Below are 15,598 nucleotides of genomic sequence, written 5' to 3'. Positions count from 1 at the left end.
TTCAGAATCTTCATTTATGGCTTATTTACTTTTAAGCAGTTTTATATAATAGAAATAAAATAACTGAAGCTGAAATACAAAGAGATGCAGTAAGTTTTCTGTACATTGCTATCCAGTTGTTTATATTCACTTAAAGGCTTCAACTCATCCCTGACCATACTCCCAAAAGCAAGTTTTTTTAAATCAAGGAAAAGAAAGGGTGGTGGTGGTGGAAACTTCTGCTCTGTTTATCAGAACTGCTATAGTTTTATCATTAGTATAAGCTAAACCATCATTCAGAATGTCCATGGAAATCTAGGATGGCCTTCTGAGTCGCATACAGCATATTCCAATTTTGTCAAAGGACAGTTCCCTCTTCCTCTCTCAGAAGTTTATTTCTGATAACTTGTCTATAAACCGAAGCGTAGGGGATGTGGAACGAGTAACTCCATGATAAGATCCTGGGTACTTGAAAATGACAAAGCCCTGTACTGTAGAAAATAGGTCAGGAATCATTTGTCACAAAGAAATCCAGGCAAAAGAGGAAGTTTTTTGTTTACATATATACATATATATATATATATATATATATGTGTGTGTGTGAAACTTATTTCCTCCTACTTGATACAAGTCACAAGTGTTTTTCTTAAAATTTGAAGTACAGATTCTCCATTCCCATGAAGTCTAAAATTTGTTTCACTGCTTGAAGCCAAAGATTAATTTCTGCTGCAAAAGCCATCAAGATTCAGAATAAAAAAAAACCCAAAACACCTATATATGAAAGTAAACTCCAAACTGAGTTTTGTCACAATTTAAGGGAATCAAAATAGAAATATCTGCACGCAAAATGAGAGTCAAGATCCTTTCAATCAACAGAATAAAAGAAATATTAACACAGTGAACATAAATAACTAGGCAAAACATGATAATTAAGACTATACCTGGATAATCTATGCAAGTCTGCAGAGTACATAAACACTCATGACATAATGCCCAGAGTTCATAGTCTTTCAGAGGCCTACCATACCAGGACAACAGGAGTTTTAGAGAGATCCACTGAAAAAAACAGTGAGGATGCAGAAAATTATAAAAATTATCACAAATTAAAAACATTTACTAATGCCATAGAAAAGTAAATCCTAATAAAAAAAATACTAAACTTAAAAAGTAACAAGAAAATATATTTATTGCACTTACCAGTAATTAATTAATACTATTTATTAAAAAAGCATGGCACAGTCAGCTAACTATATATAAATAAAGTATAAATGAGTTAATTGTTTCTTAATTCCTTCAGGAAAAGTCAGCTGTCTGGAAGGTCTTTCTTACCATACTAAGAAAAGACTCTTAGAATGTCCATTGTGTAATAGACATATTTTATGATGAACTGAAACATAATTACATAATTATAGGGACAACACCTAGACTGAAAAACATAAATTCAAATGATTGCCATCAACAAAACAATCCCACATTCAAAACCTGATTTACCCTGCCAGTTGCATTACTGTCTTACCTTAAAGATGTCATCAACATTTCTTGTTCTTCTGTGAAAGATGTTAACAATATTGACAGAATTAATGACAGGTTTATTTGAAATCCCAGCATGTTGTTTTGTATTTAATCACTGGCTGCTCAATTTGTAGTAACAGCATTTGTTTTTCTGACTACCAATTAAGCTTTTGATATCTCGCATAATACCTTAATGCGATAAAGATACCGCTCCATGGAAACTTACTGTTCTTCAGAGACACACTTTACATTCTGTGATTTTTTATTTTTGGGGGGTGGTGTGTGTCTGTGTGAATGTAAGAATTGGAGATTTACAGTAGTGCACACACACCTCCCTGATCAAACCGTGCTAATGGAAAAGCTCATCTCTAGTAGCGGCTCTTGACATCAGCTGCACTTCACGATATCCGTTCATCTACCAAAGGAACACTAAAAAGTTCACTGTAGGCAGAAACCTCTGAGTGAGAGAAGTGCTTTTTTTAAAAAAAGAGCACAGCACATTTTCTCTTACATATGCAGTCCTGAATGAGTCAACTTCAGGCCACGTTAAGGAAAAGAATTACCAGAAGTAATTCAGGATTAACTCAGGAAAAAAACCCATTTCACCCTCCTAAAAAACCCCCAAAGAAACCAAAATCAATCAAATAAAAAACGAACCAAACCAACCCAAAAAAACCTAAACCAAAAATTGAAGCACAGGAGACAAACAAAACCCTCTCTGAACTGTTTTGTTGCTTCTAGACACCTTAGTACCCCAATCAGTATTTACAAAGTCTACCTAGACTAAGGGTCTCTCCCACACACAACAGCACTACATCATTAACTTTGACAAATCAGCCTCTGCATTGTCATTTACTAAAGTCAATTTTTCATCCTTTTCCTGAGATGCTCTTTGGATTTCATCATGAGATACATAATGAGCTGACTACTGCATTGAATTTCATAAAGCTCAACAAACAGAAATAGCTTCAGTGCAATCTATGGAGAAAAGGAGGACATTAATTTCTGTACCTGAAACTTTGTTAATAATTTGAACCAGAAGACCTTCTCAAAGAACACAGTACTTTAGGTTCATATTGTTTAAATATTCTTTGAAGGTGAACCAGATAAACTACATTTTTTTAAAACAAAATATATCAGGAAATGCACCTTTTGATTTACTGAAAATGTTTCATATTCTGCCTACCTCCAACAGATAAAAATTAACTTGGTGCTATTATTCTTCTATCCTACATTGTGGCACATTGCAAAAATTAGTAACTTCAGCATAGACAGATTTGAAGCCAGGTGATAAGATTCAGTTTCTTTCTCCAATTTTGCTATCACCAGCACCCTGGAGTGCAAAATCCTTTCATCCATGTGTTCTTTTACTGTATCTAGAAAAGTAAGCTCTTGAACAGTCCGATAAAAAGCCATCAATCACACAGCAGGAAGGAAAAGGATAGATAGTCAAAAGAATGAATTAGTCTAGAAAGCATATAGGATGGAGCTTCATACTGTTGATAGATTACTATCCCCGAGCAGCACTGTTTCCCCCTCCAGAGCACTGTGGTTCTCATGTGCCTCAAGTGTCTTTGCTCACAGACACTTTACAAAGAAAGGAGCACTCAAACCTTCAATTTAACCCTGCACAGCTGACATGAGTGAAGAGAAACCATAAGAGAAATTTCAGACTGACTCAAACTTTAAGAAGGCTTTGGGATTTAGGAATTTTCTTTAAGTAAGTACACACTAGTGCCACGTTTCTCTGTGAGAGAATCTCTCCTCTTGAAGTTTATGTCTTTAAAGGCTCTAAAAGCTGCAGCAAAGAAAGACTGACTTCCTTTACTGCATATACAAAGCACCTTTCACTTCAGGAGAAGGTGATGAATGGCTAGCCAGGGAAAGAAGAATCTTCCAGTGAACTGGAGACTGAAGTTTGTTGTACTTCAGAAAGCTGCAAAGTATTTCTCATCACCTCTGGGATATCCAAGCTCTTTAGATTAAGAAAGAAATGATAGAAAGAAATTCAGGCGTGGCAGGAGAGTAGGAATAAATTCTAAGAGCAGTAACGAAAGTTTATGATAAGACAGAAGTGTCAATGATAGATTAGAAAACAGAGGATGAAGAGGCACCAGAAAAATGCTATTTTGGAAGAAAAAGGTATGTAGGGAAAGCAAATCTTGGCATAAATGAGAATCAGTGCCATCTATGGGACGGCCAAAACAAACTGAGTCAGGAAAAAGAAGGATGCAGTCTGGTTACAGTTTGGTGAACTTTATTTAAATGCATATACTCATTGTTTCTCTGGCAATCATTCTAAAGAAATGAGAAACCTCAAATATAATATTGTTAGCTGGTATTTGTTTGCTAGTTGGTCTTCTGTCATGCTAATAAATACCTGCACTGCTATTGTCTCTTACTATAATTCATGTCTCCCCTCACCTTCACCATTATCAGTTTTATTCCTCAAAGAAACACCTGAGAAGGTCATTCTTCTAGTGTCCTAATTATTTCAAATCCCCACTTTCCTCCACCAGAAAGAGAAATGTGGAAGACTTCAGATGAAAACTGAGGGTTCAGACTTGCTGGGGACTTCTAACTCGTCCTTCTAACACCTTGCAGAATTACCCCCTGTAGTGAAGGTACATGACAAGACATGTTTCATCACACATTTGCCTTTGTGGTGTAAAATGCATGCAGTTTGGTTCAAACAGTTTTCAAAGGAAAAATAATACACTTCTCAACCTATGGTTATGAGGCAACTTTTATTTAAGCCTCAATCCTTAAACAAAGGTATTTAATGCAATGCTCCGGTACCTCACCTCTGAGATATTTTAACATGATGCACGTTCTAACTCCACTGGACCTTGTTTTAGTAAACATGTAAGTGTAAAACTCCTTAAATAGGAATGTCTCAGGTTTGGCTGTTTTAGTTTTTAACATGCAAGTCTCTGATTCATGGCTATTACTATTTCCTAAAACTTAAAAATAAAATCCCCATGCAAACACCAAGAAAAAAAAATCTGAAGCACTGGAAAATGTATGATTAAATGCCTTCAGTCAAACCATCTGTAGCATGCATTGTTACTTATCTATCTATTCACATATTTTAGCAAAGCAGGCTCAAGACAACTCTTCAGCATTTATAAGTCCACTTCATTTAAACCATTAACATTATTTTAGTAATGCTATTAAACATTCATTAATATATTATCATCAGTGCACCAAAGAGGAAACAAAATTATAATCTAATGTCTCTTTCCAAATTTTTAATGTTCTAAACCAGACCTTTTCATAACAGAAATTACATTACCCATTTTTTAAAGTAAGAAAATGTTTTCACAGCATTGAAATTTTGTCAGAAAATATAAAAAAGCCAAATGAGCCATTATTGCCTATATCTATATCCTGGTGCCATTTTGGTTTATGCCCAAAGATTGCATTTTAAACCTTACTTGTAGGAAAAGTGATGGGTTTTTTGCATTGCTGCAAAGATCGTTTAACAGATATTCTACTTAATTGTTGGTACCAGAATTGTAACCCCCAAATTTAGTAAAGCATTCCAACTATGCAAAATCTATTTTATGAACATAATGCTGGCATGTTTTAAATAGCCGAAGCAAGATTTTCATCATTCTTTTCTTAGAAAGTATTATTCTGGAAACTGACAACTTTTCTTTCCTTCGTGTTATTTCCCCAGTGTTAAAGTGTCAACCTCTAGCTACATGGGTTTTCACTTCTCTCATGCTTGACAGGGTATGAATGACCAACAGAAAACAAACTTGCATTTGCCAGGTTTCCATTAACCCTTCCCAAGTAAAGGCCATAGCATTTAAATCACAGAGAAACATTTAAAAGGATTAGAGATGAGACACACCTGATTGGAATGAAACTGGTTAGAGAAATAAAAGATCCCCACTCAAACTTGAAGTGAAAAATATTTATTTATGGCATGCAAAACTATAAAAATTACTAGGAAACCCCTCACAAGATACATTGCAGTAGCCAGACAAAAGCAAGCAAGTATTTTTAGTAATGCTTACTAGCAGTAAAGCACACAACAATAAGAAGCAGTGTTTGAGTATTAGAAAAATATTGTCCACTGGAGAAGTACTGACAGGCAAGAAAAACTGTCTGTTCTCCAGAGTAGACAAGGTTGATCTTCAACCGGATGGGGCTGGTATTGCACCTTCTCTAAACAACATGAAATATTGAAAGGAATGCTGAAGACACCATTCTCTACTTGCTGCAATCATGCCAACCGGTTACAGAGAACTCAGAAATGGCAGCACTGCAAATACTCTGAGGTGTTTTCTATTTACCCCACAAGGCAGAAATCACATTAGCTGGGGCTTCACACTTCTTGTGCTTTTGCAGTAAATGAACAAATCCAGCCTCAAGCTTTCTTAAAAAAAAAAAAACAAAACGGGATTTGGTAAAATTCTGGCTAATGGGAACCTGAGAGAGAGACAACAGTTATACTTTTGTCATCTAAGGAATAGCACAGTGTGACTTTTTTTTTTTTAGTTGTCAGGAGGTAACACAGAGGCAAAAACTGCTACATTTTGGAAGCCCGAGGAATAAAATCTTTTTTCCAAAAGAAAAAATGAAGCTGAAAAGATTAATCCACTGCATTTCCCTATGAAGACTCACAATAAAGTCTGCTATACAGCAGTTCAATGACTACAAACTATGAAGGACCTTCCTTCAGAAAACACAGGATTACAAGGCTAGAAATTCAGCATTTCAGGAAGCCATTTCAGAAGTCTAGGTGTTAATATACTTAAAGGGGTTTTTTTCTCCCTACAGCAGTTAAATAATCAAAGAACATTTTCTTATATTTGTTTTTTTTGTTTAAGACCAAAAAGATTTTTCTAAATAGCACATTTTTCTGTGGCAGGACCTGAACATTTTCTGGAATCATTTACTAAAAAAGAGAATGTAGAGCATGAGTCTATCAAGCATTTCTTCTAAAAGACAGCCATAAACCTCTGATATAATAAAGAACCACTACCCTGCTGTCTTCATTTCAGATGCTATGTATTACAACACTGCTTATTAGGGTAGCTGGAAAAAGAGTTACCTTTTCTAATTCACAGTGATTGTCCTGTGAGTTCAGTGGGAGCAGGATAACCTCACTGTTAGTAAGAGCCTACTTGTTTGCAAGAATGAAATTCTGTGTAGGCTGAAAGGACACTTTATTTAAATCGATGATGAAATATTTGAAGAAAAAGAAGACTTTAGAAGAATAGCAGAATAAGATGAAAATGTGTTTTGGTTTACTTTTCTGTGTGTCAGTCTCAAGTGCTGCTGCAAAAAAGCAAATAAGATTTGTTACAGCTTTTAATTCCATGGAAGAATTTTGGAAAACTATAATTGTGGGGCAGATTATTTTCTTAAAACTACCTTCATGCATCCAGACTTAAACTTTTGCCCTAGTAATCTGGTAAGGACAGAATATAGGTCTAATTTCAACATTTTTTTCACCTTAAAAAAGAACTATCACTACACTCAACTTATGTTCATAAATGATGGCAGAAATAGAAAAAAAAAAAGGATGTGTGTACAATAAATGGATTCTTTCTCAGAGTCTGAAGAATGCACTTGCAGGGTTTAAAACCTAACTAAAGGATTCAATATGCATACAGTGAATAACACCCTCTGAAGGCAAAACCATGCCACGTGGTACCTATCCACATTTACCATCCTCCTGAACTATGAATTTAATAAGCACACCTGTTGAGGGAGAAGTGACAGGAAAGGGAAAAAGGGACATTCTTCAATTTGCTCTAGTTTTTGAGCTACAATGAACCAAAGGCTCTTTACACACCTGATAATTCTAGGTTAGTGATTCAAAGGAGGCGTTTGAGCAAGGTGAAAAGAGGGATGGACAAAGACTGAATATAACCCTAAGTGCTGTGCTATGGGATGGCTGGAAGATGGGCTGGTAGGCAAGAACAAGGCTGACTTGCCAGTAGACAAGCAAGGAAAAATTCCAACATCTTCACCTAAGAATAATTTCTGGAAACAAAATGTGTGAAGTCTGTGCTGCTCATTTTTATCCTGCCGTAACAAAGCTGGAGAAGGATAAACAACCCTGCAGTTTTAGCCAGCAGCTCTCCTACCACAGGAATTGTTTCCACCTCTGAGTGTGGCACAAAAGAAAACCATCTAGTCAGAGACCAAACTTGTCCACCCTGAGATATGTAATTTGAGCAGAGAAGAGACCGTATTACAATTATCTATCAACAAACTCTGGTAGATTCTCCCTCTGTTACTTGGCTATTTATAAAGACTTAATGCATGAGACAACATATCCATCATATTGTGCACATATTTAAATTCTATAGTGAAACATACATAACAAACAGAGACAGCAATTTAAGAACACAGAACGAATATAGCATATGTACAATTTCCAAAAACTTAAAAGTACATGGAAGATTAAAAAAAATATGGACTCTATCCCCCTGAAGCTGATGGGATATTGCCACTGATTTCAGTGAGGACAGGTTTACAGTCAGGAATTCTGCAATTTTCATAAGCACCTGGGAGGCTCACTGCAAGGTAGTGAAATTTATGCACTGACAGTAACATAAAGAGTTAAAAATACATGTATGCTTTGGTTGTTCTCTTACAAATGCAATCAGCTATTACGGAATGATGCTCTAACACACCAGCAAGTAGACTCCATTTGTAAAAAAAAAAAAAATTAAAAATCAAGTTGATTCTGCAACAGCATAAATTCCACTGTAGTACTTTACTTTTTAATTTAAGAAGAAAAAAGGATCACCATGTTTCCAATATTAACTCTTAAAGTGTGCAGACTAGCAAAATTCCATTTTCTGGGATGCTAAAGTGGACAAGGGGGAAAGAAATCACACAGTATTTAAGTCATCTCATCTCCACATAAGTGACTACAGCAACTATATAATGAAGACTTTATTTTTACTACCTGCTCATTACTTTTGATTTCTGAACCTCTGCCTCCACAAAGATTATCTTCATTATTGTTTGCACTCATCACACCGTTGCTTAATTCTGGTGGCCTAATTAGGTTTGATCCATGTCTGTTCCCAATGGGTTTTGTTGTTAATACTGAATCCATCTTGTTAAAATGTGGTACATAATTTTCATTTGACCTTTGAAAAGTTTCAGAACAGTCTTCCAATACCATGTAGTTGTCTAGCATTTTTGCTCCAGCAGTTGACCGATTTGGGACTTTCAGCATATCAGCTGGTTTTAGCACTTCAGAGGTAGCACCAGAAGAGTCTTCTTTGTGATCAAATGAAGAAAAACCTATCTTTTTCCCATTGATAAGTGGCATATGCTCTTCTAGATTCAAGCCCGACACTTGTGTGCATACACATGGTGCTTCTAAATGATGATCATCAACTTGGTGATTCTTTGATCCTATTTCTGGTGGACTACTGTCAGCAAACGAATTGAGATTCCCCTTTGAAAAAGCAACCTCATTATTATTGTCTAGAGGTAGTGACTCTTGTGTTACAAAGTGATTTTTCCTATCTAGTGGTCCACTGTTGGTTACAGAAGTAAAAAAGTTATTTGTATCTGCAAGTTCGAGGGATAGCTTTGGAAAGGTTTTCATTTTTCTCAAAGAACCTTTCTTAAAAAGGCAATCTCTCTCCAGGTCAATAACACATGATTTTATATCCAAAGCAACACTAGCAAAACTGTCAGTATACACTGTGTGTTTGTCCTCTTCTTTGCTCTTTTCAGTTTGAGTTGCAAGTTGTGAATGTTGAGTTTTCTCATTATTCAGATCAATTTGCATTTCCTTTAAACCACTTTCTCTGCCAGTCACCATGGTAACTACAGAAGAGTTGTTATGACAGGCAGTCGTCACCTCTTCCACTGCAGACGAATCACCTGCAATGTTGTTTTTCTCATTTGAATATAATTTAGATCCCAAACTCCTCTGACACATTCTTCCCTTCCACATGTTATCACAGACATCTAGATACAAAAACAGATGCTTATATTAAATGTGTATTAAACCTCCTAATCACTTTTTGTAAATCTTTATTTTGCCTTTTCTGCCATTGTTGTTACATATCTTTAGTATGTTACACAAATTCTCAATTTCTGAACAAATCACTTTGAATCATAAGGGACACTTCAAACATATTATGTTAATTAAGAGTTGCGTGTCCCTGTTTCCCCATCACCAATCTACAACTATTTAATAATGATTTGTTGTAATCTACAAAGGAACCTATAACAGGACATCACACAAACAGTCTTTGAAAAATTATTAGATATGTCAGGCAATCTAAAGTTTTAGACTAAATACATTTTACTGTTACCTTGAGAAGCACCAAATGATTCAATTGAAAGAACTCTTCTTCCAACAGCAGACAAGCTTCGACAAATATTACTTGATGAAGCAATCTTCATTTTTTCTTCACATAATGACAAAATGCTCTAGAGAAAAATAATGTTAAATACTTATTTAATAATGAATAGATTTGTGAATTTTGACTAACATGACTGATGTTAACTCCCACAGTACATCTGAATTTGTATGATGCTACAGTGGAGATCTTTCTTCTCCAATTCTTTATACTGCGTGTTTCTATTATGTGGTTAAATTAATTTCTTGTTTTTACCATGGGCTATTATGAAGCCATTTAATACAATTCAAGTTTTAGCCTACAGTTAGAACATCAAGAACAACTGATAAAAATTATCTTAAATGTTATCCTTTATGAATAACATAGTGAAAATGCAAAAGCTAGAGTGCTGATTACTTTTTTAAACAGCCAATGCTTTGCTTGAATTCAGTGACACAGGCAGGATGATTAATGTTTTTATTACTGAAATTACATTAAAATTAAATGCTGAATCTTTTTAAAACTGCAAAATACAATTATTTAAAAAGCAATATTCCCAGTTAGAAAAAGCAATCATTATCAGGTCACAAAAAGTAACCATTTGATGGCATTAGCATTGGTCTCACACATAATTAACTACAGATATTCACACATTTAAAAACCTGCCCCTTTGGGCAGGATGTAGAAGAGAGCTGCCTTTCCAAATGCATCCCACCATTTCCTCAGTAACTATTCCAAGACAAACACTGGTGAGACCTCATAGAGCCCTTAGCAGATGCTCTCACTTCCCCATTCAGCAGTTCCCACTCAACTGCTCCTTGGCTGTTGTGCATGGAAGGAAGAAATTGATCCTGTTGGTTTACATATGGGATTGAGGAAGGACAGGAGAAAGGGAGACAGGTATCCAGCTGTGCTGAAGTCTAGCAAAATACCTAGAAAAGTCTAGGGGATTTCCCTCCAAATAGCTCCCACAACTCTGTTCACCCAAGAAAGTGTCCAGTGAAAAAAGAACAGAAAGAACATACTCACAACGTGACCCTTATATATTACCCAAGGCCTATTATTTTTGGGATGATTTCAATAGTCAGCAACAGCTTTCAGGGTCTACAGAGCACTCAGAGATGAGAGAGTGCTATACAATCCCACCTCTGACAACTTAACAGTAAATGAATAGAAATAGAGCAGCTGACCAAGCAGGCTCCATATTAGGTATGGTCTTCTGCCCGGGCAGTCCTCAGTCAGGGAGCCAATATTTTGACTTTATAAAAATGAAAAATGAATCTGTTAATTCTTCTGTTGCAGCACTCTTTCTGCAAAGTATTGATCATAGGTGCTATAACATTTAGAATATACATTATCAGTTCAGGAAAATGAAACACCCATGCCCTCCCCACTGCCCCCACCACCCCCCCCGCAAAAAAAAAAAAAAAAAAAAAAAAAAGGTGGATCGCACTATTCTGAAGTAGAAGAACTGAATCCAAGAAAGTCACATTGCACAACTGTTATTCTCTGGTTACATTCTCATAGTCTGCAAAAACATTGAACTTTTGCACACTAATGTCAAATAACTCCATCAGGTAACGAACATTTAGAATGTAAATTCTTTCAAAACATCATGAAAAATCCTATATAGTTTCAAATTCTTTCTAACAGCTAAAGGTAAAATAAGAGGCTAAATGGATTAAAATACAAAATCCAATAAAGATATCTAAGCCTTTATATATTTACAGAAAAACTAGTTAGTAGTAATGGTTTGAACATGCCAAGGAACAGAGGCTTCCTGGGGCAGGGTCCCTATATCCCCTTCTTAAATGCAAGCCAATTATCACACAGATTTCACAGCATAATGCCTGTGCTTTTATTTCTAATTACACTCTGTCTCCCTGTAAACCAAATATTAAATAGGAAGAAAACAGTCAATGAGAAAATTTAGATACATCAGTATATTCACACAATCATCTTAAAAATTCAAGCACTGTTGAACATCTACATCTACTTTCCAGGTTTGTATATGCGTTAGAGTGGGAAAAAGGATGAATTTCTGCAGAGTCGGGGAAGACCTTGGCTTTCCTGCAAAACCTGAGCATACTGCTTATCAAGACCATCTTCATAATTACAGAGATTAATGAGATAAATAGAGATTAATGAGCACACACACAGAAATATTAGTATCACCTTTTTTAAAACAAGAAAGTCTATAGGGCTGTTTTACCTCAATATCTGGCCTATTTTCAGGATTCTCTTCTTGCATTTGTTCCAGTAGAGTGTGCAGATCTTGTCCAAATTCTGATTCTGTCTCAGGTTCTACAATATATTCTATTGCTGCTTTCAGTGTTGCACCCAAAGAATAGATGTGTGCCTGCATGAATTTAAAAAAAAGACATTAAATATACTACCAATTCTTTCCCTCTTGCCACAACAGCTTCAAGATCATACAAGCTTAAACTATTTTCAAATTTAAGGTAACAGTTTCCCGGAAAGGTGGTTTAATTTAAGCATGATGAACAAAACCAGCTTCAGACTTGCTTTGGGGAAGTATATATACTTGCTGCAAACAAAAAGAAATCTTGTGGGGTACAATTATAACTCTTTTTTCCCCTCATCAGTAACCAGTATTACAAGTATTACACCAGACTACAATTAAATATAAAACTGAGAACCCTGTGTTTGTGTAATTATTGTTTGAGTTAGAAGCATGCTAAAAAGTTTGATTGAATGGAGATTGAAGTGACATTCCTCTTAGCAGGGAAACAAAATATTTATTTAAAAAAACCTTTTTCTATATAGCAATATTTTATGAGTGCTATCAAGCATAAAGGAGCAGAGAAAATACAGCATAATACCACTTGTCACTGAAGATACTTATGAAAGAGATTTTAAAAATACTCCATGTTTTCCACCTCTGCTTCTCTCAAAGCCCACATCCTCGTGATGGATTAGGGTTAGGTGAACCAGCAACTTTTTAAAATCTAGTGCTAATGCAGTAGATTTCCCACACAACACAGCCACATCTTAATTTTAGAAGTATCTTGCTTCTTGGGGAAAAAAACAAAAAAGAAAAAAAAAAAAACTTTTTCAGATCTGCTTGAGCAATGGTATTTTATCCATGATGGCCTGTATTTTATATTCCATTCATAGAACATATTTACAAAATGCGTAAAATTTATAAGCAAATATAAATGCAAGTTTGGATAAACATTTCAATGGTGATGCAGCATAGCCAGGAATTCAAATGTACTGAACATTGCCCTCTGAGGTTTACAGATACATACACAAATAAAATAATGACTGTAGTTGTACATTAAATTGGTTTTAATGCCTTTGCTACATACTTAACTACCTCTTATCTTAGAAAGAAGACTGACTTGAAGGTCAAAAGTAATTTTCTTCCTCCACCCACTCCTAACTTTATCATTAAGGTGTGTTTTTGTCTCTAAATTGTATGAATTATACTTTTTCCACAGGTATGCTTTTAGATTTACTTTTTAGTGAGGCAGGACATCTCCATGAAGGGAAGTGTAACACCACCTATCAGGAAGGGCTGTGTATGTGAGACTGGAGAATTCCTCTCTTCCCCTCTCCCCTCCATGCCATCCCCAAACCAAGAACACATAAACCAGTGCTGGTTGCTGGCTCCAAAGCTTTGATTTATTTTTGGGACACATCAAGATTAGGACAAGCGTCAGAAAAGCAGACTAGATGCCATCTGATCTAGATAGAAAAGATTTTTTTTTTTCCAAAGCAGTAATTTCAGTCTCAAGTTCCTCACTGTTACACAGCTTCATCATTAAGCAGAAAAGGTAACTGAAGAGTTTTGAGAATCTCAGAGGAACTAAGACAGGAACTGTTATGATTTTTATTTTGATTTAGCAGAAGAATGAAGGCCGTTCATCTATTCCAAAAGTAAGGGCTGCTTTCCCCACGGCCCTGTGCCCTGCGCCACATAAACTACTATAACCCACTCAGTGGCAGCAGCCCTACTGAACCACACCCCTGACAGACAAGAATGATTTTTTTTGATTTTTTTTTTTTTTCTAAGATGAAACAGACCATGTTGGTAAAAGGATACAAAACTATGAAGCCTGAGCAAATAGTCCATTAAAAAGGTGATGGAAAAAAAACTGAAGCAAGATCTTTTTTTCCCAACATACAAAAAGTTGCTCTGTTAAGGTACTTCCCTTCCTCTGACATGCAGGAAAACTAGTTTTGCAGATGGCCATTTTAAGCATCATAGTTTGTAACTAGTTTCTGTGTTAAAACATTTACAGGGAATGTGGACACCTTTTTCAACTTGAAACTTTCTCCCATGTAAATCCCTCTCTTACCTTTCCCTTCTTCCAGCTCCCCAAACACCACCACCACGCCAAGCAAAAGGGGAAAGAAAACCCAGCTATCAAATCAATTTCCCGAGCTGGCAGTAAACAAGGGTAATATTTAAGGTAATCCAACGTAACCTTGTGTCCTAACGGAGCAATGAGATATTTGAGCGTTTCCGATCATCCACTAGGTGGGGCATTCCCCAAGTTAATGCATCAAAAAGCTTCCACTTAACTGCACAGCTGGGCTTAGGAAGAAAATTTCACTTCCTGGGAAAGAAGAGGTGTATATGCAATAAATAAAGCAAATTCTTAAGTATAAAATACCTAATGTTTACTAGAAGTGACTGCCCACAATGAAAATAATTTCACAAGCAAGATAAAGACTTTTTAGTCTGCTCTACGGAAAGTAACAAATAAGAAAGGGTGGCAAAAATCTTTTCTTCTGGGACTGAATTGGCCGTTAGGAATTTTATTAAATAATTAGGAGGGCTTTTTCTCCTTATTTTCTGAAAAAAAAACCCAAACAGAACCACTACCACAAAAAGAAACAAAACCAAAATCCAACATAACACTCCTCCCAAGAAAACCCCTCACACCCACTTGTTTTAAATGTAGATAAGGAGAAAAGCTTTTTGAATTGCAAGCATTTTTCATTACAGGGTAATAATTTAATAGCTGATAAATAGCATGCATTTCTAGAGAGATCCAAAGGAAAAACCAAACAAACCCAAAGCAATCTGTTCAAAATTCCTAAGGAGGCTCGCTCAGGAGTTAAAGACTAAATGCCACTTGTTACAAAAATATATAGACCATGCCAACAAGACTGCACCACAGTGTCAGCTTCAAAAAGGATGGGAGAAAAGAGAGGAAGTCATATTTGGAAACCAGCTCTCCAGATTTGGTCCTAGAGAGTACATATCTTCATAGCCCAAAGCCAGCAAACATAACAAGAACTGTAGGTAAACCATTATGGTATGCATTACTGGGAAGGCCATTATGGAAATAATGTGCCCTTTAAGAATCCCAATGGCAACACAAAAAAAAATATGTTTGCAGAGAGTAACTATGATTTGAAGTAATAGAAGTCCTTCTTTCAGCAACATGCCAAAACAAGGGAACTCTCGTATTTCAGAGAAAAATTTGAAGGTCATGATCATGCAAGTAGCTTCAAATCAAAATAACTTTTAATACTAGACTGGTTTCCAAGACAAAAAGGCATAAGAAGACAAAAAACCCCAAAAAGGTAATTAAAAAGGTGAAGATACGACATTTTTAAAAAAATTATCAGGCTAAGTACTGGAAGCACTTACCAAGGGCAAGGAAAGCTTCTACCATAATGTTATTATTCTATATCATGATTGGAATATATTCCAAAAGGCTTCTGCAAGTTCTACTTAAAAGTTACTTGCCTTGCTGCATGTCATTTTACAATCATTTAACACAACAGGAAGT

At 35.7% G+C, this 15,598-nt stretch overlaps 1 protein-coding gene across 1 annotated transcript in view; it reads right to left on the bottom strand.

The window, feature by feature from the left end:
* KNDC1 (kinase non-catalytic C-lobe domain containing 1) overlaps positions 1–15,598 on the bottom strand; it is a 55,831-nt gene that overhangs the window by 20,868 nt on the left and 19,365 nt on the right. Inside the window, exons 4-7 of the mRNA XM_041461399.1 lie at positions 12,040–12,186; positions 9,801–9,918; positions 8,429–9,450; positions 921–1,035 (exon numbers count right to left, since the gene is read on the bottom strand). Coding sequence (XP_041317333.1) covers positions 921–1,035; positions 8,429–9,450; positions 9,801–9,918; positions 12,040–12,186 — 1,402 coding nt within the window. The remainder of the gene's footprint in view (positions 1–920; positions 1,036–8,428; positions 9,451–9,800; positions 9,919–12,039; positions 12,187–15,598) is intronic.

This window comes from Pyrgilauda ruficollis, unplaced genomic scaffold, assembly GCF_017590135.1.
Source record: "Pyrgilauda ruficollis isolate IOZ18807 unplaced genomic scaffold, ASM1759013v1 scaffold15, whole genome shotgun sequence".
NCBI classification, from domain to species: domain Eukaryota; kingdom Metazoa; phylum Chordata; class Aves; order Passeriformes; family Passeridae; genus Pyrgilauda; species Pyrgilauda ruficollis.
This window is presented reverse-complemented; position numbering and strand designations above follow the sequence as displayed.